Source organism: Lineus longissimus, chromosome 19, assembly GCF_910592395.1.
Source record: "Lineus longissimus chromosome 19, tnLinLong1.2, whole genome shotgun sequence".
NCBI lineage: Eukaryota > Metazoa > Nemertea > Pilidiophora > Heteronemertea > Lineidae > Lineus > Lineus longissimus.
This window is the reverse complement of record NC_088326.1, coordinates 3,030,413-3,057,173: the sequence shown is the minus strand read 5'-3', so window position 1 is coordinate 3,057,173 and position 26,761 is coordinate 3,030,413. Positions and strand designations below refer to the sequence as shown.

The following is a 26,761-nucleotide window of genomic DNA, read 5'->3' as shown; positions in this document are numbered from 1 at the left end:
AAAATAATCGTTGTGAAATCAATAAACAACTGGTTTGTCTGGAGAGGAGAATTGTCTTTTCGGGACGTCGGGACGTCGGGACGCCGGGCAGTGGGTAGATTTGCAAAATATGGCAAACGGGAAGCGCGATTTTCTTGAAAAGTTATAAAATCGAGATGAACAAACGGCTTCCCAATTAGCCCTTGTAGATCTATATTGCAAGTACGTCTATTCTGGCCAAAAAAAGATTATTTTATTTATATTCGGATAAGATATGCTGTCAGCAAGCCTGAGCGCAATTTGTGAGCGGGGTTCGGAATTTGACCGATAATCGGGAACAGGATATGGAAATTTTACAGTTTGTTCATGTATATGCCTTTTTCAAATGTTTTGATTTGCATTTCTATCTTTTTCTCTTCTCATAACTCAACTAAACTAGAAAGGGTGAAACCGATATATATCTCAAATACGGACAAGATAAACACAGTTATCAATATTTGTCATGATTCGGCTGGAAAAAAATGTAAACCTACCGCAGCTTCACAGGCAACATCACATCCTAATTGTTGATGAGTCCTACCTTTTCGTAGTGTCCCGCCCAGACCTGTCGATGGACTCATCCCCCGCGCAGTCTCCAGTCTCCAAGCCGTGGTATAGGTTGGGAAACAATTTTAGGTGGATTCCAAATTCAATCGCGAGTTTTATAAATCACCTTCTCGTTGCACAGGAAACAAATGGATCAGAGACAACCTCGTCCCCTACGATTTTTGATCAGAACCAAGCTGCATGTGACATCCTCCAAGACCCACAGCGACTTTTTGAGAAGGGCAATAGTTTCCCCATACAGGTCGAGTATCGCGCTGACATCCATATGAGCAAAAATATACAAGGCGAGCTCGCTTCCATATGCATGTACATGTATTTGATATTAGAGAGTTTTCGTAAAGCCCTCGAAACGGCAACGTGAAGCGACAATAACGGGATACGCAGGCGTTCGCGTATCGAGGACTTGCAAAACTTCCCCATCGGAACTGCACAACGGGCATGTGCACATGAAACCCGAAATGTGTCGTCGAGGTATACAAAGAACTGAACCTTTAAATGGATAGTTTACATACGTGCAAAATGAAAGGCACATCCAATTGCCTATAACTGAATCCGAGGTCCGAGGTCCGTTCCTGGCGCCTATTGAAACCACTCTCGGTGTTTTCCCCACGTGCGGTTTCGATCTCAATCCGACTACCACAACTAGTTGCGGTCCCACAATCAGACAGACACTCATTATTGTCATGTCGGGTTTTATGTTTGTATTAAAGGGACGCTACAGGCAGCAGCTTAGCAGGCAAGATAAAGTTAGACAAAGTCGCAAATAGGGTTCTCTCCCATCTTTGATGATGTCAAAACTATTCATGCTTGAACGAGGGATATGTTTAATGGTGAATCAACAATGCTGACATTCCTTTTCGTGTACTTATCACTGAAAATTCAATTTCAAATTTCAATTTTTGAACGAACGGTATCGGTGGGCCTTTATTAGGCGACATGATATGCCTTGAAGGATGGTTTGACGTGTTCGAAGGACACAATCAGTTTGTTGTTATAATAGCAGGCCCCATGTCAATGACCTCCGAAGGAATTTAAAGAAAGTTCATAGTAATGATCTGATACCAACTACGATATAGGCTATCATCCGACTTCACACTTTAAACCTGGTCTGTCCTGAAACGTTTCAGTAGACTCCGGATGAGCTACCGGCGCGACAATCATAGCATTTCTGACCAGTACCCATTTATGCACCTGGCTGCAGAGAGGCAAGTAAGACAAAAAGACCTGACTATTAGTCAGTCTCACGCTGACATTCGGGATCGAACCAGGGACCTCTTGACCGCTGGTCGAGAGTCCCAGCCACTACACGACAGTAATACCAGTATATCATGATCAATTGCGAAATGCGAGATAATTGCGGAAGATGGGATTCTGAAGATGACTGACAACAGAACTTGTTTTTTTCTTCAAATTTTTTATTATGTATTTGAATTTTCAATGTATATACATGTAGTAAAAAAACGCGACTCTACAATAATTGAAATGATTTGGAAAACAGAATTTTAGAGTTTAAAACAATTTGACAAATTATAAATTCAATGAGAAGTGGCTATTTAACAAGTTCTAAGTTCAGTATATGGTGCATCTACAATATATTTACAATCGTGCAATGACTATCAATGGCATATATGTCATGGACACAAAATTGTTCCAAAGTTTACCGATATAATACAGATATCATAAAACATCAAATTACTTTAATAATTTCCATGGTTATAGAGCCAGAAATCCGCAAGTCATGCAATCGGAAGGTATATGAGATCGTTTCCTTGTTCTGCGGATTAGACCCTGTACTGTAAAACCGGCGGTGTCCCGTCCGCTAATTCGTTGGTTAAACCGCGGACGACACTAATGAAGTCTAGTGCCTCCACAGACATTTGACTATTCTAGTGTCTATACATATGGTTCAGCATAGCCCGATAGGAAAGGCATGATGGTCCTTTTCAAAAATCTCTTCCTCCACAATCGACCAGTGACCTATAATAGGGATGCCCATTATCCCGTTCTATCAACTGAGCGAAAGAGATACCCACACACAACGGGAATATTACATGTTACTCCAGTTTGTATAAAGCCTATTGTTTACTTTTCAGTAAGGTGCGTTTTGTCCAATATCTATTACGCCCACCGCTGACATAGAAATATCACGTTGCAGGAATAAGTGATTTTGTGACACCGAGATCGTCCCAATGGGATTCCCCTTTGCTGGGTGAAGGACGACACACTGCCGATTTTACAGTACAAGCCAGATGAATTTTTCTCTCACTTTACTCAATACTTCTTCCACGCAATCTCACAAAATTGTCTCTCCTATTTTCTTCTCCTTCTCTCGACATTTAACTCACAATAATCATAAACGAAACGGTCACCATTTTTGTCCATCTCTGTCGCCGTGAACGAGTCTATCGGATGCGATGTTGGACAATGATATCCCATTTCGCAAGAGCAGAGAAATTTATATCCAGTGGTTTTTCCGTTTTTGTTGACGTAATGTTTGACACATGGATCATGTTTGCCGCATATTTCCTGCAAAGTGGATAAAATCAATTAGATATTTAATAAAAATGACACACGTTGACAGAAATGCAAGTCCCCATGGAAATCAAGTCCCTCTGCAATCGATTTGGATTGACACGACCCCCCCTAATGTTGCTAAGTCTGACGAAGTCATTCAGTTACCGCACTAGGATATTCTGTTCTTAGGACTACCATTCCCCTTTACACCGAAAAGGACATTGTCACAATCAGCAAGTCAGAAGCGTGAAGATTTTCAGTTTGCGTAAGTGTCTCCATCTGTGAAGAGAAAAATCAACTAATTCGATATCTCCACGGTATTTTAGATTGGGACAAATCTTTCGCAATCTGAGTCATTGCAGCAGTGCTCAACCATTCGGATGGTACTGCGTCAATTGGGAAAACAATCTTGTGGGCTTTGCGCAAATTCCCAATTGTTGGCAGACTTCATGACATTTGTACTTTGAAAGGATCCTGCTGAATATACCTTATCACATCTGTAAGTGTACCTCCACACCGACCCCACCTTTCGCCAGCCCAGGAGATGATACGTGGAGTGGGGACAGCGACAACGCCCGTTCTTCACCCGCGGGTTCCAACCCTTCACATCAGTCTCTAAATGGAAGGCTGTCTCGTTGTTTTTACAGTCTCTGGTCGGGGTGATATCGCCGCAAAACCGGTACTGAACTGTCCAGTCCCCTGAAGAGATTAAGACTTTGTGAGGACACTTGAGTAGACTGGCGAACTCTCCAGGCAGTTGAACACTTCTACATGAAGCTTTACCGCTGGATAAAAACGTCCGCGCAGCTACATGTACTGTCGACAGTTTCACCGTTGTCCACTGAGGCGTTCAGTGCAAATGTTGTACCTGTCCAATCTCGGAACACAACCGAAAGATTGATGTCTGTATTGGCAAAAAACCTGAGTCTAAAACAGTGAGACACCAACTTAGTTTCAATGTTGTTGTTTTCGTTTGAGTAGGTGAAAAGCGTCCTTAGGAACTTCGGTCAAGGACATGACGATGGCACGGTTCATACACATAACAAAGCCAGCAAATTACCCAAATCATATGATTATGCATGATTTACTTCAATTGCTGGTTCTGTTCACTGATTGGTCAGTTATGCGTACCGAAATTCTTAAGTGTCGTACCGACCCTTTTAGCAAGAGGTTCTATCGCAACGGAAATACGTCTCCAACACTAAAATGATTCCTCTACTCACGTCTCTCATGATGTGTCCACGTCAGGGACCTCTTGTCATATTGGTCCCAGGTCGTGCTGCATTCTGTGCATTCGCAGTAGGGTTGTTCGTCCATGACCTCCCCCGTCACGAGTCTCATCAGGGTCTGACAGACGTGCGCCTCGCCTCCGCATGCTGCCAACTGTAGGATTAAAGGAAACACACCCTGATTCACTAACAAAAATTGGGAATTTTGAACGGCCCGTTCAAAATCCTTCAGGCGGAAAGCCAAGGCAGTATCATGTGACCATGTAACAGGGAAATGTTACACGACATTTTGGTATGAGATATTTCTTTCAATTCCGGACGAAAATGGTTTCCAGCTGGGACATGACTTTTCCAACTGAACTTGAAAGGATCACTGAGTGAAAACTCTAAACTTCCCCGCCACCTATAGATCCCGGGCCTTAATCTTACAACCAAGTTATCCCTTTAATAAAGTGAATATCATCGCTCATTCTCTAAGTCGAAATGATTTTCTTCTATTTGGCAACGAGACCCTGTGTACAATCCAAATAAAATGTTTGTCTGCCGTTTCGAGATTGTTGCCATGACAACGCTTTGCACAGTGCCAAACGATGTTTCCGGTATTGGTTCAGAAGTGGCTTTTGCGGCGTACTTATGGAACCGAGCGCGTTATGGTTAGTGGGAATTTGGGAAATTATGGCTGATCGCGTGGAGAAAGCCGAAAGTACACCACGCTGAGGTGCAGACCGTGGACCCTTTATATTATGCCCAGCCGAACAGAACCAATCGTCCCGAAGTTCCCCTCGACCCCGCTGAGTCAATAGGTTGGATCTAACTTACTACATGTATATCACTTGATCAATTGTACTGAACGGTTGTTTCAGGTGACTCAGTGGACAAAGGCCTATTGATAAGCGTCTATGCACTTTAGTCGTGTGATAATAAACGTGTGCCCAACCATGGCTCTCTCTGTAGCTCAGTTGGTAGAGCGGGGGACTGTAGAGGTCAAAATAGTAATCCCTAGGTCACTGGTTCGAATCCGGTCGGAGAGACATTTTTTTTCTGTTTAATTTTTTTTCTCGAATTAAAGCCAAATAAACTATAGTTTAGAGTATGAAAATTAGTCCGCGCAACCATAAGACATATTTATTTAATTCTACATTTTAGCGATATAAACATATAGACTCCCGGGGCAGTCCATTGCGTCATCCTAATTGGATCTATTTATGGTGAGGGACGAGGCCGGTCCACTGTGCCCGGAGGCGAATTCATAATTCCCAAACTGAACTGACACTTGGAATAATTATCGGAGTTTGATTGGCTGATCATGGTCACGTGGTGTAGCCTTGACTGCGCACACTAATTCAGCGATATGGAGGCATCCTTTGGCGTGGGTTCGAATCCGCCATTGGGATATTTCTTTCCTTTTCTTTTTTGCTTATATTCATATCTTATATCATGAATGATAATTTTTAACATGTACATGTATTTTCATTTTTAGATTGTATCAATTTCATACCACTAATTTCAAATAAAATCTTTTCAAATAATATGTAAAGGCACATAGAAATTATTTTTCAGATACTGAGCGGGCATTTGAAATAACTGGAAATGGCTTGGAAAATCAATGGGGGTCTTGTTTTTGATGAAAAAGGAAACATTGATCTCCATCATCCACCCCTCACACAATTTCCTCAGCTTTATGTAAGTTAATGAAAGTAAAAATAAGTGCCTAGATATCATTCTAAGCTGGTTTAAAGTGTAGTGGTGTTCTGTAAAAGGTGTAACAGTACGCCCTGGTAGACCAAAACATTGTCTAAAAGTTCTTTGAAAGTGCCTATAATGCTACCAGTATCAAAATTAGAATAAGATGAAACAGCGAAAACTTTTTAAAAAAAGATGAAATGTAAGAATGAAATGGCCAGGGCCATTGTGCTCACCTCATGTGGAGGAAAGATGGATAAAGAGCATGGTATTGTGTCATGTAGTGTTAGGTTTGATGTAGGTCCAAGCAATTACAATTTCCCCAAAATGGCCAATTTACATAACATTTGACCTCTGTGACCTTGAAAAGTAGGTCAAATCAAAGAAGACCCGGGTGACACATTGAATGGTTGTTAGAATTAGATGTACCTATGATATAAAATTGGTGCCAATCGGGCAAGTCATTACTAGGAATAATGGCATTTTGAAGAATTTAGGATTTGGCCCCCTCCCTGGAGGCCAAACGGCAAATCAGATCGCACGAAACTTCGGTACCTGAGATCATCTGACCAAGGGGTACATGTGTACTTAATTTGTGATCAATAGTCATTGCAGTTAAGAAACGTGCCATAGTTACGGCCTGACGGCGAATTTACGCCATTTGACCTCTGTGACCTTGACAAGAAGGTCAAATTAAAAACCTGGGTGACATATACTGTATGGTGGTTAGATGTACCCATGATATCAAATTGGTGGCAATCGGGCAAGAAGTTAAGGAATAATCACATTTTTAAGGTTTTTGGATTTTGCCCCCTGGTGGTCAAGTGGTGAATCATATTGGACCAAACTTCGGTCCCTGAGATCACCTGACTAAGGGGTAAATGTGTACCAAATTTGGTATCAATAGTCATTGCAGTTTAGAAACGTGCCATCGTTACATCCTAACGGCCAATTTACACCATTTGACCTCTGTGACCTTGAAAAGGAGGTCAAATCAAAAACCCGGAGGATATATGATGCACCTTTGCTAGAAGTACCTACCATATTTTTTTCAAAATTTCCCGACTACTATTGAGGGAGATATTGCATATTTTCACTTTTAACGTTTGGCCCCCTGGTGGCCAAACCTTGAAACGAATCGGACCGAAACTTGGTCTCCAAGGTGTCATTACATAAGGGTACATGTGTACCAAGTTTCAACTCAATAGCTCTAACAGTTACGAAACGTGCCCTGCTAACGGACGACGGACGACGACGACGACGACGACGACGACGACGACGACGACGACGACGACGACGACGACGACGACGGACGACGGACGCCACGGTATGGGATAAGCTCACCTCTGCTAAGAGGTGAGCTAAAAAGGGAAAAAAAATGTGTTGAAATTTATTTTCCCACATGGGTTTCGAACCCCAACTTCTGTACTACTTGACAACATCACAACAAGGAGTACACTTGGGCCATGTGCGTATGTAAATTGGCTCTACTGTTGACCAATCAGAAAGCTCGAAATATATCTTATGACTATCCTGTTTGGAATTGTAAATTCGCCGCCCGGAGAGTATATAAACGGAGAACGAACGATCGCATTTCCCCATTCGTTTGAGTTGTTATTTTTCTTGCATCATTTCTGCTTGACATTCATAAAAAAACGCGCCAACTAATGAGTTTTATTTAAATGTCTTCCGGTAAGAAAGTGTTAAATAACACTTGAGAGCCTGTTTGCCGACGCTATATCTCAACAAGACATTAAGGAGCACTCCCGATCTCTTCAGAGGGTTTCATACCCTATTCCTAACGCGACAATCGATCGCCATTAAACGTCTTCCGTCAGGGCCGTCGCTTCTCTCATCTGCTTCAATTGTAAAAACATAGAAACGCAACGCTGATCCGCAGAGATGACTAGGCTGTTTCCATGGCGACACAGTGGCTGCGGAACGAAACGGGCCCGCGCGTTCTGCTATCACGATTCTGGTTAGGGATATGATGAATTTTGTAACCGGTTAATGTCCCGTTTCTCTGGAGATTTGCTGATTTTAAGCAGACGATGATTTTGGGTCATTTGCCTATGATTGAGGGGAGAGAACGCTTCGTTGCTGGTTAGATCTCTGCTGGAGGATTGCCCGCGATTTTACCATATTGACGGTATGAATGATGCATTAACATTTTTAGTTTTTGGTCCGGCGCAGAGGCAAATGCCTTCCTGTTCAATGCCTTAGATGTCCCTGAAAATTCCAAAACTAATATCAGGACGTATTTATTCAGCGGGGAGGGCAGTTGGGCCCCTTTCTCCAAGACATCACCGAAAAACGTGTTTTTTCATGGATCTAGGCCTTTTGGGGACAAAAAGTACTGTTCTGCCCTTCATCAGAGAGCCTTCTGCCATATGCCCCCCCCCGAACAAAAAAGTTTAAAACGGCCCTGCCACAGAAGTGTCACTAAAGTGAACTTCGCACGGCGTAATCCGAGTAGCGTTTTCTTACAAAATTGTCAGCGCGGAAGTGCACGTCAATTATATTACAGATAATACGATAAACTATATCAATATTGATGAAGGCTGACCTTTTACGGCCAAGTGTGCTTGGCAGGATGCCTACAACGTATCGTTTCGCTATCATAGGCAGGTTTGGCAAGCCATACCGAGGAAGTCCATGCGATAGTTTGTGGTTTCATCATCAGCTCCTGCGCGATCATCAAAGGAGAGAGTCTGTTTTCCGCTGAACAAAACACTGATCCGACTCAACCCCTTGAAATTTGCACTCACTTCGTTTGGAAAGAGTTTTGGTTGCTTAAGGATTTCAAGTGGCCCGAATTGTGATGCCTATACAGTCAACCCTTAACGGGAAAGGAATTGGCAACATGCTGAATGAACCTTCTCAGCTTTTGCGTCATCCGAACCCTTCTCGTCAATAACTGCAACATCTCCTGCTCGATGTTGTCGTTTTGCACGCGCCATGTACGGCGTGCAATATTGATGACGGGCTTACACAGAGTCAGAGAAGCAATTCCCGTTAGCCGCTTGTGCAAAGCCATTCTCGAGCGCTGGCAGCTCGCAATAGATAATTGGGAATATGAATCTCTTTCAGTGTGATATGTCCTGTACGCAGTGTTGTTGTTGCAGAGAAGATTTTTTTTGAGAAATCTATAAATTTTACTACATTGTAGTATCTGAGATTTCATCACCTTTGACGGCTATACAGGTATATGGAGAGATAGACCTGAATACCTCTGTCATTTTCAACATTCTCGGTACATGTTCTGACGTGCAATATTTGTGATTGTGCTTTGCCATGGTTTCCCATCGAAAAAGGCGATTGATGTCTGCTAAATTGTGAATATAATACAGCATAAGCGATACAATGTCACTCGTTTACATGGGAAAGCTTAATCAAGACTGCCACACGCAAAAGACGACATCAATTTGACTAATGGGAAATCTCTTTGTGATTCATGTATATTTACCTTACACTAATGAAATGACACCATATGTGCTGATATCCAGCCTAATACGACAAACACTGATTTTACCATTAAGGAAATGTCTTTTGACAAATATGTTTGATGTTGATAATGTTGTAATAAAAGAATGTTGCGGGATGGTTATTGGGGTCATCTTATATTTCATCATCTTGATGACCACGAATCGGGGAATGTAAAGATGGACATTTTATATTTTTGTAATTTTTGACAGATTGAAGTCCTCAGACGTTCTATCCTTCAGTTTGTGGATGGAAGAATTAGTACTAGTAATGGAAAAATGCTTTCTAAATGTATCTGTCAATTTTGGCGAGGAATAAGACCCTGACATCGCCAGTTCGCCATTTTGGTGCGCGGACTATGTACGCGGACTTACAACGATGTCCAAGAAGAAAGATCTGAATCAGAGGTGATATACTTTGATGTTCGCCGAAAAATGCGTGACGGAAAAATCCTTATATAATGAACATATTTTCACCTAGGAATATGCCATTTTTGGTAATTAGATTTCGTTTTGATGATGTGCGATGGAAGAACAATCGAGGTGCTGTACTCTACGTTTTAATTTATTTGGCGAAAAGCTTTGTCAAAAATAAAGTTGAAATAAATACATGCACATTATTCTCACCTTGTCCGTATCTTCATCTCCCTCATCATCCGTGTATCCATGAGAGCGTGGCAACTCGGCACTGAACACCAAGAGTAGACAAGCCAACATCAGTATCCATTCCATCGACTCCATTGCTGCTGCACATTTGACAACCATCCACAGCAGCTGGCCTTCCCGTAGCCGCCACCTCGGCCCTATGACTCACGCTGCGCAAATACACTATCGATTTGACTACATTTGTTACCAATTAGCCTGGAGACAAGGTCCGTTCATTGTCATCTCGTCCCTATGATTATTCTGTTGACCAATGTGCAGATGAACGTATTGTAAATGTATCATCTTGCAGCATATGGAACGAGGATGACCTTGCCTCTTTCTGATTTTCGTTTAAGCAGACGACTCCTTTTATTCATATATTTTCACTGTCACTTTCAGTGAATCATGCAAATGTATAGAATACCCGCATCTTCTTGTTTGATTTCTTCAAAAAGCTTCGGCAAATTAATTGTAAAAAATTAGAAATGAAAAAGAAACAAAAATGGCGTCCAAATTATCATAACTTTTAATTTACAAAATGACGTTCAACCCCATCATCTGCGCTGAATCACAATAAAAACAAACCAGGATGATAATCCAATTAAGTCAAAATCGATATTTTGTTGCGCTAAATCGTCCAAACTCATCCCTAGGAATCACATTAGTACATCATGTCATTACATCTTACATTATCGATTTGATTGCGCACGAGGTTAATTCGAATAAAATATCCCGGTCGGCATTAACCTCGTCACTGGGGATTGACTTCACACCTTGCACACGGTGCTTCTTGTAGAAGGTAGAATGAAAAAAACTGTTGGGGTGAGGCTGAATGTATCTCTTTTTCATGTCGCGCTCTTGTGGGACCCATCTTAGAGAAGTTAACCAGGTGGATTTCTCTGAGGACCCATAAATTTGTCATTGCTGACCATGGTGGAATGCTGATAATCTGGTAACACGTAAAGGTCAGCTGAATACTTCTGTTGAAGCATTCTTCAAAACAGATATCACATTCAAGCGACCACCTCACCACACTACCATCATTTCGCCGGAGTATATACTATAAGGGTTGAAGCTAATATTATGGAACAGATGCATGGGCATGGCGTTCATGAAAGCCAGCAGGCCAAAAAATCAACGACGATAGCAAATAGCATTCCGCGAAGATGACGTCACTGCAGCTGCTGCCCTCTATTTCCCCATCGCTGAATTACAGGCAATGTCGGACAAACATGCGGTTTCGTAATGGCTTCAGGCTTTCTAACTGGGGCAATTAGATTCAATCTGGCACATGTCCGAGTGTTGGAAATACTACATAATTGTTCTGAATATTTCTCTCTCTGACTCTATGGTATCATTCATGCTAAAAACAATGCAGGGTCAAAGATAATTGACTTTGAAATAAGCTCAAATGCGTAGAAATAAGTGTCGATGTCCGACTGTCACGTGACTAAAACGTCATCAATATCTTATGCAAATGACCTTGTGAGCTATAAATAGTAACTTCGCGGAATGCTATTGGGATAAACCTGTGAAATCACTTCGCTGGCGAGACTACTGACTGTTCTGTCGAAAGCGGTACCAGGCATCACCACTGACATCTATAAATTTCAGATCAAATCAAATGGGTAAAATTGGAATCATGCTAATTTGATGGAACGCCCGCACTTCTTGAGTCCGTATTATGTAGCTACGCAGTCCCCTGAGATGGCGACGATTTATTATAAAGAGAGCCAAGAGACTTACAGTTCTTGTCGCAGAGACGTCCATACCGGACGAAAATCGCTACTCGAGTTGGCGGGTGTCGTCATGTATCACGGCGAAATATTCAATACATATCCAACCCGTTTGATGATTCCATCGCATATCGATACGACGATGAATTTCCCTACAGACTATTGCAATATTTTATTGTTCTTCGCAGTGATAAACATCGCACATCTCTTTTTGAAATCGCATGTCGGCGGCGCGCTTCGGTATGGATATCGCATAGCCCCCTAGCCAGGTCATTAGAAAGATGGCTCACGCTGGGGCAGCACAGTGAGAAATGGTTAATTAGACAAGTTTTATAGTGCGTACTAAATGATGGTCTCTAAACCGTGAGACGCTTTATAGTACATGATAAAACATGAACAACATACAGTTATTTGTCAGCTGGTGCAAATGCGTGTGTATAATACATTGCAACCAATTATAGAGCGTGCTTACAATATATGTAATTATCATCGATATTCTTTGAGAATGATAAGTTTGCTGAGCACTCCCCGAAGCTTTCGGAACATCCAAATTAGAACCTCGCAGCGCAAGGCGCAAGTCTGAAAATAAAGCATGAAAAGACGTTATTGTGAATCCACAATTGGATAATCTCGAATGCCAATCAAAATGCTCTAAATATTGCAGATATTAGCTTCAGGCTAAATAAGGTTCTCATATATATCTACAAATGCTAACCGTTACTCAGTGAGGACAGAGTCTTTGGTGAGAACGAGTCTAGCGCCTCATTTGCAGACGACGACATTGGTCGTAAAACGTCGTTTTGTAAAAGTTCTTTGCGCAACATTTCTGATTTCTGATTAGGAACTGGCCATGTTTATTGTTCTCGAGGGTGAGTACCTTCTTATTTCAACGTGTTTCGATCAAGGGAACTGCCCCGCAAAAGAGCCACTTCAACCGCTGCGACCTGCGATTCAAAGTGCCTGCTGTCCTTGCATTTAGGTTGTGACTTTGTCCTCAAGAGACCAATTTGGCTGCGTGTAAACTAATAATCGCTGCAGGTTGCTGCAATAACCGATTATTGTCGCAGGCACTTGCGATGACCACTGAAAATGAGCGATTTTTGTCTCAGGTCGCAGCGATTAAAATCGCTCGTTTGCGCGGCGCTTAGCAACTGAACCAGAAGTGCGTAGTTGATGTTTTTCGTTTGTTTACCGTTCAGCATCACAATTTCTGTTCGTGTTTTCACCCCGATTTCACCCCTGATAAATCCGATGCAGCAGACCTAGTTTATTGACTGTTCTTTACAATAAATTGGATATTGCCTCTTTTATAGATGAATTATTCATCTGCCGCTAAAACCATCGGACAAAGCATTTGTCGTTTTTGCCCTAGGCCTTGTTTATAAACATATATGCTGCTAATGCATTCGAAGAATTATTGATTGAGTTTTTACAACTTAACCACCGCTGCGGCAACCAGCAGGGCAGTCATTTTTATGGTGGTAAAAACCTTTGATCATCGGTGGAAAGATTTGCTATTCTCTCCAAAACAGACATAATATTCATGCATCATCAAATTAAGAATAGAAAAAAGAACTGTAGACCGAAACTTTGTTTTCTAAACTCCATAAAGTCTGTATGGCCCAAATTCCACTTTCTTCCTCTGAAGCAGAACCCACCGGAACACCTTTACAATACGTCGTCTGTCACGTGACACTGCACCGAAAGAGCAAACTCTATTATTCCATCTAAAGATAACATGAATATCAGCCAATTTAAATAGCTTTGGCGTAGGTTTGTTACTAGCATCACGAAAATCGATGTGAAAACTCAATATCATGAAACATCTAGGCCCATATACGGTGAGGTAAGTATCAATCTGTTTATTTTTCTCCTGAGCTTTGCTTAATTCCATTTAGTCCATTAAAATGTCCTATTTTTAAAAGATCTCGTGCACTGAGTAAATGGTAGCAAGATATTTGGTTATTATTTTTGGCGATGGTTTAGAAAAACAGGACAATGCGACGACAAAACGTGGTGGGGATTTCGTTAACCCTTCACTTCAAGGTTTACTTCAGTTGATATGGCGAGATCAGTGGGATAGTGGTAAGAACGCAAGGCTCTTAATCAGGGTGAGGTCATGGGTTCAGCCCCTGAAGGATCACCACTGTTCCGTCTTTTTCTCTTTGATCAATGCACTTAACTGTACTTTGGTCTCTCCGTCCAGCAGTAAATTGGTACCTCGCTGGCAGAGAAGACAAATGATGAAGTCCATCCCAGTCCAGTCGATGCTGAGTTATGTATAACTGCGATGAGCGAGAACTTTCAAATACTAGTTTTCAAGATTTATAGTTTGACGGACTACAAAATTCTGATTTTTCCGATCAAATAGATAATTTCGCGAAGCGATATTATCCGTGATATCCGCAAAAATAGAAAAGGCCCACAAATATTTGGTGGTTCACAATATAGGATCTGTCACACTACATTGTACAACTTCGGACATACCGCTGGGTGAGGTCGACAGTTCCATACAATTTGATTCTTATGATAGTTCCACAGTCACAAGATTTCCCAGGGCTGCACAGACTTCGACAATAATGGAGAACCACGGGGGTGAGCCTTCAAAATTGGGGCATAGTCTGATAACGATCAAATCATCTACCAACGGTATATTGATTATCGGCAATCGGAATGACTGGTCTGGAGTCGGCTTAGAACGCTTTGGAAAGCAATTTGAACGCTAGGTTGAATTTTAAGTGAAGTGATATAAATACAGGTGTCTAATGCTAGTTCAAACAAGAGAACAGGTACAGTTGCATGTCTTACATGATGTCGGTTTCTCTTCCTCTTTAATTTCCATTTGTAATATCGCGTTGTAATGCACTAGTATTTGTAATGCACCCCTTGCACTGTATTGTACCTACGAGTACGAAATAAACATATATATTTGCTTGTGCGGGATCGACTCCACCTCATTTTGTCGAAGACCGTGCAACTAGGCCAGTAAACCAATCGGCGCCAAACACTAGTGGCACGCAAAAAATAGAAAATATTTCCTAGTCAAAACTGAGCTGAACGTCTTCATTGAAACTCTTGTTTTTGCAGGAATGGCGGCGACACGACAGATTGCAGTCCGATCGTCAACAGTGGAGAGATGGCAGCACTTGCGATTCTAATTCCATCCGGTTTATCACTGGAGAAGGAGCATTGATTTGGTGCCCGAGGTTACTGTGAGCGGAGGAAAGATTTCGCAATAAAACGATAAACAGACTGTACCGGAATTGATAGATTGCCGGTGGACAAACCCACCTGGTTGGAAACTATGCCCATCTCCAGCTCAGGGTGTAACAAAGAAAAAGCCCTGTCCTCGTTTGAGACGATTCGGTTGAAACGTCACGGAAAGTTGGATAAAAAGGCGAATACACTTGCGGACGAGTTGGATAAAAAATTGACGAATCTTCACCGTGACCTTCATCTCGATTCCATATCCGAGGATACATGCGCACTCCCCGAGATGACCTCTGCTGCAGGCCCCGAACAGCAAAGACTGTCACGTCGCCATAGTGTTGACGTCATCAGTTCTAGTGTAAACAATAGGCGAGGTAGCGCAAGTTCTGCTTTACGGAAACTTAGCATTGAAGACAATGAATCCGTTGGACCCTCACCACAGAGAGGAAGGGAGAATGGCTCCCCAGCAAGGAGGGGAAGTGATACTGTACCCCCACTGAAGAGAGGAAGTGACGAAGTCCAAAATGACCCTGGAAATGTAGAGAGCAGACGACATTTGTCAAGGAGGTCAAGTGTCGACGTCATATCCGGAATCGAGGAGGGTGCATCCAGGCGGTTCAGCCTTGACATTGCAAACTTACACAGGGATAATGACAGTGCTCTTAGCAACAGAGGGCGCCCTGAGACGAAGCATAATGCCACTTCTGGACGCAGGATGTCGCTACCGGCGTTGTACCTCAGCAATGCTGGTCAACTTGTGAAGGTAATTTGAGAAGGGACAGTGATATCCTTGAGCAGAAAACACTCACATGTATGTCTAAAATACATTACTTCATCACCTTCTTCAAGCAGAGTATGTCGTGGCAAATTGGTACCTGATCGCCTCTGTAGATGGCATCACAAAATTATCAGCTCGGTAATGGCTACCATTTTTAGAATTAGAAATTAGTGCTAGACTGTGTATCGTAACGAAAATCTGGTGTTTAATGTTTCTATGTTTATCAAAGCATCTCACTGATTTCTAAAGTATAGATACGTTTCTCCAAGTGGAAATATTATCAATTTGACCCACGACAATCGGGGAGAAAACGCACAAATTACCTGAGGACATAGGTGGACAACTGGTGCATGGTTCCTATGAGAGATGGCGACACTGTCTATCTGCTCTTGATTTTTGAGAGAAATACCGACCAATATCTTGCCGAGTTGCCGTTTTAACTCTTTTCTATTTCAGGGCAAAGATGACACTACACGAGGTTCGAGAAAACCCCCAAAGCGAACCCCGAGGAGCCTCGCGCAGCTTCGAAGTGACCCGGACCATTGCGAACACCTCCTTCGGAGGGGTTCGGGAGATGAAGGCAAGGATGACGTCACGGGAGAAGTAGACGAATACGAAGCGATAAAAAATTGCCGATACCTTCGTCGCCGGAGCAGTGCTAATGAGGAACTGTCGATTGCAGAAATTTTTTCATGAGTTGAAGAGTTGTGTTTGGAATGGGACAATTTAGGATAAATCAGTTGCATAATATTACTATAAGTGTTGGCAGACTTTTTTTCTGTCGGCGGTTATTTTCGAGGCGTACTTTATTTTGTCTGTGCTCTACGCGTTGAATGATTGATATATATGAATAGTATATTGCACTCGTACGCTGTATACAGTGCTATATAAGCCGGTCTGGCCATCCTCCAAACAGCTATCCTGAAAAACAGCTCCACGCACGGGCGTTACATAGTAAATACATTACAGAGCAAGGGCCTCCGTCTGCGCAGGAGCTGCGCAGTAGGCTAAATTATGTATGGCTCAAATTTGCCCCTGATGCAAACTCATTTTAACACAGGGCCGATCATTGGCGCCAACGCTCTTTTGACAATGCGAATAAAAAACCCTCAGATTTCCGATGTTCTGGTGTAAAAACTAATCTAAAAATATTCAATATGTTGAGGAAATATTGTGCGCAAACCGAAAACAAACCAGAAATTTAGACAACGAAGTCACATTTTTATTGCCTGAATGAGTCAATTATTTTATTTCCTGTCCACTGAACAACATTATCAAATCGTCCTTGTGCAGCCAAGCGAGGTGGACCGATCACGGCATGATATTCAATATCAATATTAAAATAAACGTGAACACGTCCGATACCCGATGGTGACGAGAAAATCATTTTAATGAAGTGAAATGGTTCGATGGCATCATTATACACTCTTCGGAATAAAGGATTTTGAGATCTAATTTCCTCTGCCATGGCGTGATGGTGGGCATTCTTAGTCTTAGAGGGGTTTTGGAACCTCGTTTAAATACCATTTTATTATTAGCCTACTAATCGCTACTAAACGAGTTACACTACTTGAGGTATTTTGTGACAAAAATCAAGCAACACTCAGCCAATAATAGTGTAGCCATTGAATAAGAACACGAATTATCTTTCAAAAGCCCCCTGTTGTCAAAATTTGGAACCTAGTGCTAGTTAAGGTGCTTCAGTATTATTGGTTCCAATATTCTTGGTATCACAAATTACAATTTTTTCTTTTTTTTTTTTTTTTTTTTTTTTTACAAATTACAAATCGTTTATTGAATCCGTATAAATATTTACATTTTACATAAGATGAAAGTACAATAAACATAAGTGCAGTGCAGAAAGAATGTAAGAAGAAAGAGAGCACTAAGTAATTAAAGTAGTCAAATAATATTTAGATTACTTAAGAGTGGAAGAAGATCGGTGATCATAAATGAGGTATATAATGTAGTATTCAGCAGTGTTGACCTTCAAGGTTATAATATAATACATGATGAGCTATACCGTTTTCCTTATTTGGTAGGCAAGGAAGCAAAATTTGCCAGTGAGGCGGGCTACTTTTTTTTCAGCTGTTAAAAGGTAGACCAAAAAATCTTTATTTTGGAGCTCACTTTTTAATCCAATTCTTTTCAAGTTAAGATATTTGTCACGGAGACTAGAGAAAAAGGGACATGAGCAAAGGAAATGCATTTCGTCTTCACATATATATTAAATACCCATTGCATACTGAGTACATCTTTTCAAAGCTAGATGGTCTATACATGAATGTACAACTTGGCGTCATTACCACATACAAAATGCACTATAAAATGTAGGAAGTGACTACTTGGCAAGCCCGGCTTACCAAACGGCGACTTTTTCTTGTCCTGAATGGAGAGCCGAACTCATTAATATTAAAGTAAAGTCTCCAGCTCGTCAAACAGGGTAGATTTTTTACCTGTTTGGCAAGCCCGGCTGGCCGAACAGGGTGGCTTTTTAGTGCTGTTTGGCAAGCGGCTCTCCAAACAGGACAAAAAAAGATGCCTGTTCGGCGAGCGGCTTGCCAAATAGACCCGGCCTAAAATGTAGCAGTTAACCATATACATGTACATGTGTTGGGCGAAAAATTGAGTTCGCTTGCATCAGAATATCACTCCATGTGCACAGGATGAATAAAAATGTGTTCACTACAGTCTGAACCTTTCTTATGTCAACTACATCAATAAAATGCTTGCCAATGTTTCCTTTTTTTCTGTGCAAATCACTTGGGCTAACTCTTTCTTCACGCGGTAGTAATTTTTGATAATGGCTCCAATCAATTTTACGCCCTAATCACTTTATTTCATAATGTAAGTATTTTCAATTATCAATTGTTCGTGCTTGCTTACATTCTTTGTATTCACATAGTACGATATATTGTTTTTCTTTTCTCTCTATGTCCATTATCAAGAATTCATAAAAATTCTTGCTATCATGCATATACAGTAGAACCTCCCTTAGCGGACACCTCTCTACTAAGGACATCCTCTCTATTAAGGACACTAGTTTCGGTCCCAAATAGGTCATTTACATTCATTTTGACCTCTCTAATCAGGACACCTCTCTATTAATGACAGCACTTGTCAGTCTCGAGGGTGTCCTTAATAGAGGGGTTCCACTGTACATGTACATTGTACATTATACATATTAACACACTGTATAAACATTGTAATTCTAACCTTTTCACCTCTGTAATAACCAAACGGTATAATACAGAATAAATTGCGATCGAGTTTAATTGAAATTGTACTGATGGAAGGAGAGAATTTATAAGTAATGTATTTGAAGAGATACCCTGAGGACGCTGTCAGTATTCAACATATATCAATCATTTATATTGGTGGAGTGGTATCCCGACATGAGCATTTCAGTTCCTATAAAATCATTGTTTATTGTTGAGGAGTTACCATGACGGCGTATTGCAGGACAACAGATCATTAGCCCCCCCCCCCCCCCCCTCCCTCGATCGTAACAATAGGCTCATGATAATGAGGAACAATTGTGTGTGTTCATGGCATCAAGTGTTAAAATAGAAGATACGTCATCAAGGACGTAAAATGGGTACGACGTTCGTAATTACTGGTGGTCCAGGAAATTTATTCATACCAAAGAATTAGCTGAAATTCTGTGCTTAGTATTTGTACACCTGTCCACACAATGACGTTATTGAAATATATACCTAGTACTTATTAACATTCAAATTCAATTATATATTTCAATTATTTTTAACGAACGGCGTAGGGCCTTTAAGGTTTGAATAATGCCCGATACCAGTGCATATTTGATCTCTACTCGTTGGCACCGCGTGACAGAGGGGCTTGGTTAGAGACCAGCAACCAGTATTTCAATGGAGAAGTTTTATTGTCACCTCGTATCAATGAGGTGGGAGACCAGGCTATCTTTCACTTCATATCAGTGAGGACGGGTACCAGTTTAGTCGTCACCTCGTATCAACGAGGCGGGAGACCAGTCTATCTTTCACTTCATATCAGTGAGGACGGGTACCAGTTAGTCGTCACATCGTATCAATGAGACCAGTCTATCCTTCACTCCATGTCAGTGAGTCAGGATACCAATTAATTTCCTTTGTCACGTGATGAACAATACGCCACCTGAACAATATCATTAATTACTTCGCTTATAAACCCGTAGGATGTAGTTTTCATCCCATTATTGATGGAGAGTTTTCAATAACGTTAGACGGGATGTTCTTTCGACTCAATTTGTTCTTCCTGATAGTTTTCTTCATGCCTAAAGGTGAGTCCTTTCTTTTGGTCGTCTCATCTAGTTTTAGTTTTGAAACATATTTCTGGGGAACATATCTATTTCATAGATCTGGGGGAACAATAGGCGACACTGAAATTTTGGGAAACACTGAAAACACTGACAACACCGGACTGTTATTGGCTACATGCCACAACCTCTTGTAAAGAAGGAGTGAAGTTTAAAAGAAGAAGCAGGAGAATGTGTAAACTGGAACGACGACGGCTCCCTTATAAGTAAATTATAAGCTATATATTTTATATAGCTTATAAGTAAATTATATTTTGGGTCTCCTGAACATGAGAAGGGTTCGCGCGATAGTTTATCGGAGATTCCAGTTCAGCTGTCAACGCTGAAGAGCCTGCCGGCTGTAGATGGAGGACCCAGTTAATGAAGACTAAGTGCCTCAATTCATGGTGCATCACCTTCACGTTTCTGTGATAAGCGCCGACGGTGGCACCCCCCCCCGCCTCTGAGCAAATTGCTAGAACCACCCGCCTCTGGCCATGGACTTCTATGAATTTTGACGTTATATTGCAGGATCATCATCAAAATGTACCAGTGGCTGGCAAAAACCAGAAGGGACATCAGGCTTCTTGTACATGTATGTTCGGAAGCGTTTGAGCTTTCAGAAGGCCCAGGATTCCTGCGTCTCGATGGGCGGCAATCTGGTCAGCATACACAGCAAAAAAGTGAATGACTGGCTGAGTGACTGGGTCCGAAGGTATGTCGTGCCTATTCAGGGCGAGGTACAAATAAATCGAACCGGTGTTACGGGGATAGTAGTCCTAGGGCTGATAGTCTGTGTAACAATAGTCCGCATTGCTAAATGTTTTAGTTAGGGTTAGCGGTACAATAGATCATGCTGCTTAATTGGTCAAATACAATGCTACCGGACTATCACTCCAGAGGGACTATATCCGCTGTCACACCGGGCATGCCGGGTTGTGTAGCGAACGAAGAAAGCAGACCCGAATGTCCATGGCGTGGTTCTTGTCTTGAACTAATATTTTTCTTTACAGTCTACTAATAGTCCGAGAGCTGAGCGACTATAAATGATTTGAATGTGTTGAGGGATGGAGTACGCTAACCTGACCATAGAAACCAATTCTTAAGTTTTTCCGGTGGGGTGTAGGAGATAGAGGGGTTAGATTTTTTGTTAATGACTTCATCATTCGGCCACAAATGGAGCTTTGTACAAGAGAGCAAGCATCAATTAACACGTGAATCTTGAACGGTTGGATTTAGACCCTATAAATGTATTACCAACAGATCGAAACATGGTGCCTCTGATGAGTCGGAGATTTCTATAGTCAGGAAGGCGTACTCCATCCCTCAACACATTCAAATCATTTGTAGCTTGCATGTTAAATAAATGTCGCTCTTCACCAGGACTAAAACTAAAGTTCTCGAGGTAGTTAGGGTAGTTGCCCGATAAATGTTTAATTAGTAGCAGATCTGTTCCAAAGCCTCGTCGCGTGCGTTCTCGCCATCGATTTTGCTTTAATTGCCAAGGGCATGCGTGATCGCAGAACCAAATCTTTTGTTTTCGTGTACGCCGGTGCGCCCAACCATGCCGATCTACCGTCGTTGTGCGTATATCCATCCTTCGCCGCCGATAAACTCCCCCTCATCGACCGTCAGAACGGCTGTTACGACATTGTTGGTAGACTCCATGCATTCCCTTCCTTTCCCATACGTCCCACTTTCTCTCTCAAGCAAAGAATAGCATTCCGCGAAGATGACGTCACTGCAGCTGCTGCCCTCTATTTCCCCATCGCTGAATTACAGGCAATGTCGGACAAAATGCGGTTTCGTAATGGATTCAGACTTTCTAACTTGGGTAGTTAGATTCAATCTGGCACATGTCCGAGTGTTGGAAATACTACATAATTGTTCTGAATATTTCTCTCTCTGACTCTATGGTATCATTCATGCTAAAAACAATGCAGGGTCAAAGATAATTTACTTTGGAATAAGCTCAAATGCGTAGAAATAAGTGTCGATGTCCGCCTGTCACGTGACTAAAACGTCATCAATATCTTATGCAAATGATCTTGTGAGCTATAAATAGTAACTTCGCGGCGTGCTATTGGCAAGCCCTATGTGATTCCAAAATACTTGTAGATTGTCACTGCATGCAGTTACGACGAGCGCGTTACGACTTTATCATTTTACGCCTGAGACTGTACACCCAAACAAAATATTTTGTTCAACGATTTTGCCGTGCAATTCAAGCAAAATCGCATTCAGTGGAAACCTATAGCCTTATGAGAAAGAATATATGTTTCTTCCATCAGGTGCGACAATGTGGCCGATCCCTGGATAGGCCTACGAGATCCAGGGAACAGGGTAGACAACTTAGCATGGATTGACCAATCACCCTTCGATTACAAGTACGCTCATATCACACTGGATGACTATGCTGGCCCTGAGCAGTGTGTACGTTTTAACAATTACTGGCATAATTTGATATGGGCAGATCAAAGCTGTGCTTTGGGAAAATACTACATTTGCAAAAAAGGTAACGAAACATACATGCATATACATACGAACGTACTTCTTCCGGCATTAAAAATGATCGCATCGTTCACTATCCTTCATTGCCGGTGTAACATTTCAGTCCCCAAGACTCAGTTAAGGGTTATGTTATCTGACGCCATCTTGGATTTTGGGAAGTCCAATTTCGGCTACGTTTTTGCCAATACATGTAATTTCCTCGACTCATATCCTTTTTGCACGGCAATTCCTGGACATTCTAGAAAAATCGGTACAGAACGCGCATATTTGTAATTTTTTCGGCAAATAATGTGCATTGTTTGCTTGACTGACTCCGGGTATTGAAGGTCAAAAACAATGGTATGCATAAAGAGAAATTAAAGGTAATATTCCTCCAAAATTTGACCCAAAATTGCTGCCGGTCACAAAACTCTTAATTGGGAATGCTGAAAGCAGCTTGTCGCCAGATTCGAAAGTTTTTGCCCTGTATTGATCATACTGAACTTCCAGCGGTATTGCCTCCGTAGCCTCCTCCGCGCGTTGTCTGGAAGCTAAGCAATGTCAATACATTGAGTGTCAAGATGCCTATTATTGTGAAATCATTGGGTGATGTGAATAAAGACTAGCAAATGCACGGAAGGGCCAAGCGCCATGGAGTTTATACAAGCATTTGCTCTTCTTTATTTATATCCAATGGGTGATATGAATAAAGACTAGCATATGCTTTTACTCCGGTTTTGTACAGGAAGGCCTAGTGTAAATGTACATGGAGATTTAGATAAAAGCATTTGCTAGTCTTTATTCATATCACTCATTGTCTCTGTAGTTGTGTATATCGCCTGGAGACACTGGAAGACGTGGAGCAACTAAAAACCTTACTCCGGCCACACTATGTTTTCCCCTCTCCTCACAGTTAAAAGAATTCAGGCCTGGCCTACATGGTATTTTGTGTTAAACAAAGCCCGCTCTCGCACCTTGGCCTAAATTACCATTGTTCTACTGTCTTATAAAGAGTTTGCAAGGTAAATCTTACATCTTATCCTATGTAGCCGAATATTAGTATTGTACGTAAAGGAATAATACCAATCCGGCTATTCTTGTCTGCTCATGGAGTAGACCAGGTGTAACATCTATCAGTGTTTCCCATCCCTATTGTGGCCTATCAATATGGCGTTCACTAACCGAACAAATACAGTAGAACATCTCTATTAAGGACACCCTCGGGACTGACAAGTGCTGTCCTTAATAGAGAGGTGTCCTGATTAGAGAGGGCAAATTGAATGGAAACAACCAATTTGGGACCAAAACTAGTGTCCTTAATGGAGAGGTTGTCCTTAATAGAGAGGTGTCCGCTAACAGAGGTTCCACTGTACTATTCTAGGCCCGATCTACTGTTGGGAAAAAGCTCTTACACAGAAACCCTTACAGATACCGCACCGACCTGTCTGCCTAGTAAAGCTACACATTCGAGACCTCCTTTTTCAGCTTATTTCAATTAATAATCTTTATCTTATTATCCAGCCACAGACGTCGATGAATGTACTGCTGGTACCCACGACTGCCACGCTAAAGCTGATTGTACAAATACAGTCGGGGCATTCACTTGCAAGTGTAAAAGTGGCTTCACTGGCGACGGCAAAGCGTGCACTGACATAGATGAATGCACAACCAGTACCCACGACTGCCACGCTAAAGCTGATTGTACAAATACAGTCGGGGCATTCACTTGCAAGTGTAAAAGTGGCTTCACTGGTGACGGCAAAGCGTGCACTGACATAGATGAATGCACAACCAGTACCCACGACTGCCACGCTGAAGCTGATTGTACAAATACAGTCGGGGCATTCACTTGCAAGTGTAAAAGTGGCTTCACTGGCGACGGCAAAGCGTGCACTGACATAGATGAATGCACAACCAGTACCCACGACTGCCACGCTAAAGCTGATTGTACAAATACAGTCGGAGCATTCACTTGCAAGTGTAAAAGTGGCTTCACTGGTGACGGCAAAGCGTGCACTGACATAGATGAATGCACAACCAGTACCCACGACTGCCACGCTAAAGCTGATTGTGCAAATACAGTCGGGGCATTCACTTGCAAGTGTAAAAGTGGCTTCACTGGTGACGGCAAAACGTGCACTGACATAGATGAATGCACAACCAGTACCCACGACTGCCACGCTAAAGCTGATTGTACAAATACAGTCGGGGCATTCACTTGCAAGTGTAAAAGTGGCTTCACTGGTGACGGCAAAGCGTGCACTGACATAGATGAATGCACAACCAGTACCCGCGACTGCCACGCTAAAGCTGATTGTGCAAATACAGTCGGGGCATTCACTTGCAAGTGTAAAAGTGGCTTCACTGGTGACGGCAAAACGTGCACTGACATAGATGAATGCACAACCAGTACCCACGACTGCCACGCTAAAGCTGATTGTACAAATACAGTCGGGGCATTCACTTGCAAGTGTAAAAGCGGCTTCACTGGCGACGGCAAAGCGTGCACTGACATAGATGAATGCACAACCAGTACCCACGACTGCCACGCTAAAGCTGATTGTACAAATACAGTCGGGGCATTCACTTGCAAGTGTAAAAGTGGCTTCATTGGTGACGGCAAAGCGTGCACTGACATAGATGAGTGCACAACCAGTACCCACGACTGCCACGCTAAAGCTGATTGTACAAATACAGTCGGGGCATTCACTTGCAAGTGTAAAAGTGGCTTCACTGGTGACGGCAAAACGTGCACTGACATAGATGAATGCACAACCAGTACCCACGACTGCCACGCTAAAGCTGATTGTACAAATACAGTCGGGGCATTCACTTGCAAGTGTAAAAGCGGCTTCACTGGTGACGGCAAAACGTGCACTGACATAGATGAATGCACAACCAGTACCCACGACTGCCACGCTAAAGCTGATTGTGCAAATACAGTCGGGGCATTCACTTGCAAGTGTAAAACTGGCTTCACTGGCGACGGCAAAGTGTGCACTGACATAGATGAGTGCACAACCAGTACCCACGACTGCCACGCTAAAGCTGATTGTGCAAATAAAGTCGGGGCATTCACTTGCAAGTGTAAAACTGGCTTCACTGGCGACGGCAAAGCGTGCACTGACATAGATGAATGCACAACCAGTACCCACGACTGCCACGCTAAAGCTGATTGTACAAATACAGTCGGGGCATTCACTTGCAAGTGTAAAAGTGGCTTCACTGGCGACGGCAAAGCGTGCACTGGCATAAATAAATGCAACAGCGGTGGCCATAACTGCCACGCGAACGCAGAGTGCATCAATACACCTGGGGCATTCACCTGCAAGTGTAAAACTGGCTTCACTGGTGACGGCAAAGCGTGCACTGACATGGATGAATGCACAACCAGTACCCACGACTGCCACGCTAGAGCTGATTGTGCAAATACAATTGGGGCATTCACTTGCAAGTGTAAAACTGGCTTCACTGGCGACGGCAAAGCGTGCACTGACATAGATGAATGCACAACCAGTACCCACGACTGCCACGCTAAAGCTGATTGTACAAATACAGTCGGGGCATTCACTTGCAAGTGTAAAAGTGGCTTCACTGGTGACGGCAAAGCGTGCACTGACATAGATGAATGCACAACCAGTACCCACGACTGCCACGCTAAAGCTGATTGTACAAATACAGTCGGGGCATTCACTTGCAAGTGTAAACCTGGCTTCACTGGTGACGGCAAAGCGTGCACTGACATAGATGAATGCACAACCAGAACCCACGATTGCCACGCTAAAGCTGATTGTACAAATACAGTCGGGGCATTCATTTGCAAGTGTAAAAGTGGCTTCAGCGGAGATGGGAGAGTATGCAGCGGCGCGGGTGAGAGGGACGTTGACGAGTGCAAAACCGGGGCCCATAACTGCGACCCGAATGCCGACTGCACGAATACCATTGGAGGATTCTCCTGCAAATGCCGACCAGGTTACGAAGGAAACGGAATCAAAGGCACATGCAAGGGTACGTAATCAACAACTTCTTCAAACATGAGTTTTCATCTTGTTGGATTTCTGAAGTCCCAAATGTCTTGTTAAAAACTAAGCCAGAGAACG

The 26,761-nt window shown here is 42.4% G+C and overlaps 3 protein-coding genes and 1 non-coding gene across 5 annotated transcripts; 3 read left to right on the top strand and 1 right to left on the bottom strand.

Moving 5' to 3' along the window:
- Window positions 1-1,979: 1,979 nt before the first annotated feature.
- Window positions 1,980-10,281, bottom strand: LOC135503092 (uncharacterized). Its single transcript, XM_064796423.1, has 4 exons — window positions 10,121-10,281; window positions 4,323-4,482; window positions 3,587-3,798; window positions 1,980-3,111 (listed from the first exon to the last, which is right to left on the bottom strand). Exons 1-4 carry the CDS (start codon window positions 10,256-10,258, stop codon window positions 2,896-2,898), a joined length of 726 nt encoding a protein of 241 aa, XP_064652493.1. The 5' UTR covers window positions 10,259-10,281; the 3' UTR covers window positions 1,980-2,895.
- Trnay-gua (transfer RNA tyrosine (anticodon GUA)) lies at window positions 5,273-5,359 on the top strand. The gene is given in 2 exon segments: window positions 5,273-5,309; window positions 5,324-5,359. It is a non-coding gene; the product is annotated as a tRNA-Tyr (tRNA).
- A 2,261-nt stretch (window positions 10,282-12,542) lies between the features above and the next one.
- Window positions 12,543-17,617, top strand: LOC135503325 (uncharacterized). 2 transcript variants are annotated; one of them, XM_064796858.1, is made up of 3 exons: window positions 12,543-12,743; window positions 14,962-15,847; window positions 16,319-17,617. In XM_064796858.1, exons 2-3 carry the CDS (start codon window positions 15,179-15,181, stop codon window positions 16,556-16,558), a joined length of 909 nt encoding a protein of 302 aa, XP_064652928.1. In that variant the 5' UTR covers window positions 12,543-12,743; window positions 14,962-15,178; the 3' UTR covers window positions 16,559-17,617. The 2 variants fall into 2 exon arrangements, with proteins under 2 accessions (XP_064652928.1, XP_064652929.1); XM_064796859.1 differs by lacking the exon at window positions 12,543-12,743 and adding an exon at window positions 14,581-14,663.
- Window positions 17,618-20,104: 2,487 nt separating this feature from the next.
- On the top strand, window positions 20,105-26,677 carry LOC135503405 (fibrillin-1-like). The gene is made up of 5 exons (XM_064796966.1): window positions 20,105-20,156; window positions 20,703-20,886; window positions 22,463-22,604; window positions 23,488-23,602; window positions 24,183-26,677. Exons 1-5 carry the CDS (start codon window positions 20,105-20,107, stop codon window positions 26,675-26,677), a joined length of 2,988 nt encoding a protein of 995 aa, XP_064653036.1.
- Window positions 26,678-26,761: the final 84 nt, after the last annotated feature.

Coding starts and splice junctions, on each gene's coding strand:
- LOC135503405 (XM_064796966.1), top strand. CDS start 20,105: ATGTTCTTTCGACTCAATTTGTTCTTCCTGATAGTTTTCTTCATGCCT. Junction 20,887..22,462: donor CTGAGTGACTGGGTCCGAAG/GTATGTCGTGCC, acceptor TTCTTCCATCAG/GTGCGACAATGTGGCCGATC. Junction 23,603..24,182: donor ATTCAGGCCTGGCCTACATG/GTATTTTGTGTT, acceptor CTTATTATCCAG/CCACAGACGTCGATGAATGT.
- LOC135503092 (XM_064796423.1), bottom strand. CDS start 10,258: ATGGTTGTCAAATGTGCAGCAGCAATGGAGTCGATGGAATGGATACTG. Junction 4,483..10,120: donor GAGATGAAGATACGGACAAG/GTGAGAATAATG, acceptor TTAATCCTACAG/TTGGCAGCATGCGGAGGCGA. Junction 3,112..3,586: donor ACACTTACAGATGTGATAAG/GTATATTCAGCA, acceptor TCCACTTTGCAG/GAAATATGCGGCAAACATGA.
- LOC135503325 (XM_064796858.1), top strand. CDS start 15,179: ATGCCCATCTCCAGCTCAGGGTGTAACAAAGAAAAAGCCCTGTCCTCG. Junction 15,848..16,318: donor ATGCTGGTCAACTTGTGAAG/GTAATTTGAGAA, acceptor TTTCTATTTCAG/GGCAAAGATGACACTACACG.